Source organism: Capsicum annuum, chromosome 9 (assembly GCF_002878395.1).
Source record: "Capsicum annuum cultivar UCD-10X-F1 chromosome 9, UCD10Xv1.1, whole genome shotgun sequence".
Lineage (NCBI taxonomy): Eukaryota > Viridiplantae > Streptophyta > Magnoliopsida > Solanales > Solanaceae > Capsicum > Capsicum annuum.
The window spans coordinates 140,959,958-140,962,332 of NC_061119.1; the positions used below are offsets into that span (position 1 = coordinate 140,959,958).

Below are 2,375 nucleotides of genomic sequence, written 5' to 3' on the forward strand. Positions count from 1 at the left end.
AGAAGGGCCTAAAGTGCATGATGATTTGATTCCCTACTCTATTCCTGCTCTTTTTTGCTGCCTTGTTGCTTTTCTTCTTCAAGGTAATATTTCTTCTTTTTCTTCTTCCTTCTTTATTCCTTCCCTGTTTTGCACTTTTGCTACTTTGTTTCTATTTTTTTATTTTTCACTTCTGCTCTTCTTCTTTTTTCGTTACCCTGTTTTGCTCTGGTTTTTTTTCCTGATACTCAATTCTTTTCGTTTGTTTTCTGTTTTTGTTTCTTTCCCCTTTTTTTATTGATGCTCAACTTTTTCCCTCTGTTTTCTGCTGTTGTTTCTATTTTTTTTCTTCTTTTTATTGCGACTTTTGTTTAATTTGTTTCTTATGTTTTTTATAGCAATTCTAAATGTCTGATCCAGCTTGGAAATATAGTAAAAGGACAAGTGAGACCAATAGGAACAAAGTTACGTGTGTTTTTTGAGGCTTGACGTTTAATGGCAGAATTTTTTGCCATAAACATCTTATTGGTAATTATAGTGATATGCAACAATGTAAGAAGAGTCCGGATGTCGTGAGAATAAAAATTAAAGAGTATGTCGAGAGAAAAAAAGACCTAAAACGTCAAATGTTATCTCCACCACAAGTTACTAATCTCGATGATGATGAAATGGAGGAAGGAGAAGTTGTTGATTTGTCACTTCCCTTAAAATCACAAAAGCAATCAGTGTCTTCAAGTTATGGATCAACCAATATGAACGGTCCAATAGATACTTACTTTCCGTTGAAGCCAGGAAATCAGGGAAAAGTGGTAAGAATTTCCAAGCTGTGGCCAAGGGAATTTTGAGGGATCGTGCTATTGTGGCCTTTTCACGGTGGTTGTATGATGTAGGGTTGCGCCTTAATTGTGTCAATTATGACACTTTTGCAGACATGATCGAGGCCATAGGCCAATATGGTCCGGGATGAAGCCACTCACTTATCATGAGGTTAGTGTCATTTATCTAAATTAAGAAGTGGAAGAGACAGAAAATTGTGAAGGAGCATCGGATGGAGTGGAACAAGTTCGAATGTTCCATTATGATGGATAAATGGACAGTAAGAACCGAAAAAATGATCATAAATGTGTTGGTGAATTCTCCGAAAGGAACCTTGATTTGATGCCAGCGACTCGTCCACTGATTCCATCAAAATGTTCTCTTTGTTTAAGAGTATCATAGAGAAAATTGGACCAGAGAATGTTGTTCAAGTGGTTACAGATAATGCAACTGAAAATGTTAAGGCAGGTTCTATGATAATGGGAGTGTTTCCGTACATATATTGAACTCCATGTGCAGCCCATTGTGTGAATTTGATATTCGGGGATATTTTCAAGCAAAGACCCTTTCAAGGTGTTTTCACCAAGGCAGTTAAGGTACATTCTTACATTGTTCGAAGGCCTTTGATGTTGAATATGATGAAAAGATTCACTCATCAAAGAAACTTGGTGAAACCTGAGAAGGCTAGATTTGCTACTTCTTTCTTGACTTTACAGAGGATGTTCAAGCAAAAGTCAAATTTGAGAACTATGTTCATTTCAGAAGAATGGAATAAAAGTAAATTTGCAAAAGTGTTAGGAAAAGAAGTTGCACGGATAATGCTTTCGTTCCACTTTTGGAACAATGTTGCTCATGCTCTTAAAGTATGTGGTCCCTTGGTTACAGATCTTCGTTTGGCGGATGGTGAGGCAAAACCATCAATGGGTTATGAAGCGATGAGTAAGGCTAAGGGGGCTAATTCAAAGCTTTTTTTTACTGAGGAGCATAAATATGCAAAGGTTTTTGAGATTATTGATAAAAGGTGGAGTGATCAACTCCACAAACCGTTGCATGCAACTGGCAATATCGAACCCATCACTCTATTCTAATCATGAGGATGATTTACTGAATAAGAGTTTGATGATGGGATTCCATACTTGCATTGCAAAGATGGTTGTTGATGAAGATATGCAAGATAAAATAATCGATCAAATTAGTTCTTATCAAAATGCTGAGGGACTTTTTGGTATAGCAACCGCCGTAAGACAGAGACAAGAAGTCACCAGGTGAATTGACTCTTATGTTTCGATTAAATTAACACTTCAAGTTATTTTTTTATAGTTGCTAATGTTGAATAATTACTTCACTTTAATAGTTGAATGGTGGAGGCTTTATGGATCAGAAACTGCAGAGTTACAAAAGTTCGCCATTAGAGTTTTGGGTCTAACTTATAGCGCATCTGGGTGTGAAAGAAATTGGAGCGTGTTCGAACACGTAAGAGTTACAGAAAAACTTTAGTATACTGAGACCAGTATATTATATCTCAAATGTCTTGACTTTCTACTTGCCAATATTTATTTGCAGATCCATACCAAAAAAAG

At 36.3% G+C, this 2,375-nt stretch overlaps 1 protein-coding gene across 1 annotated transcript; it reads left to right on the forward strand.

Moving 5' to 3' along the window:
* The first annotated feature begins 521 nt into the window (after positions 1-521).
* LOC124887125 lies at positions 522-1,883 on the forward strand. Its single transcript, XM_047396309.1, has 3 exons — positions 522-788; positions 1,188-1,263; positions 1,315-1,883. The coding sequence occupies exons 1-3, from the start codon at positions 522-524 to the stop codon at positions 1,881-1,883; spliced, it is 912 nt and encodes a 303-aa protein (XP_047252265.1).
* Positions 1,884-2,375: the final 492 nt, after the last annotated feature.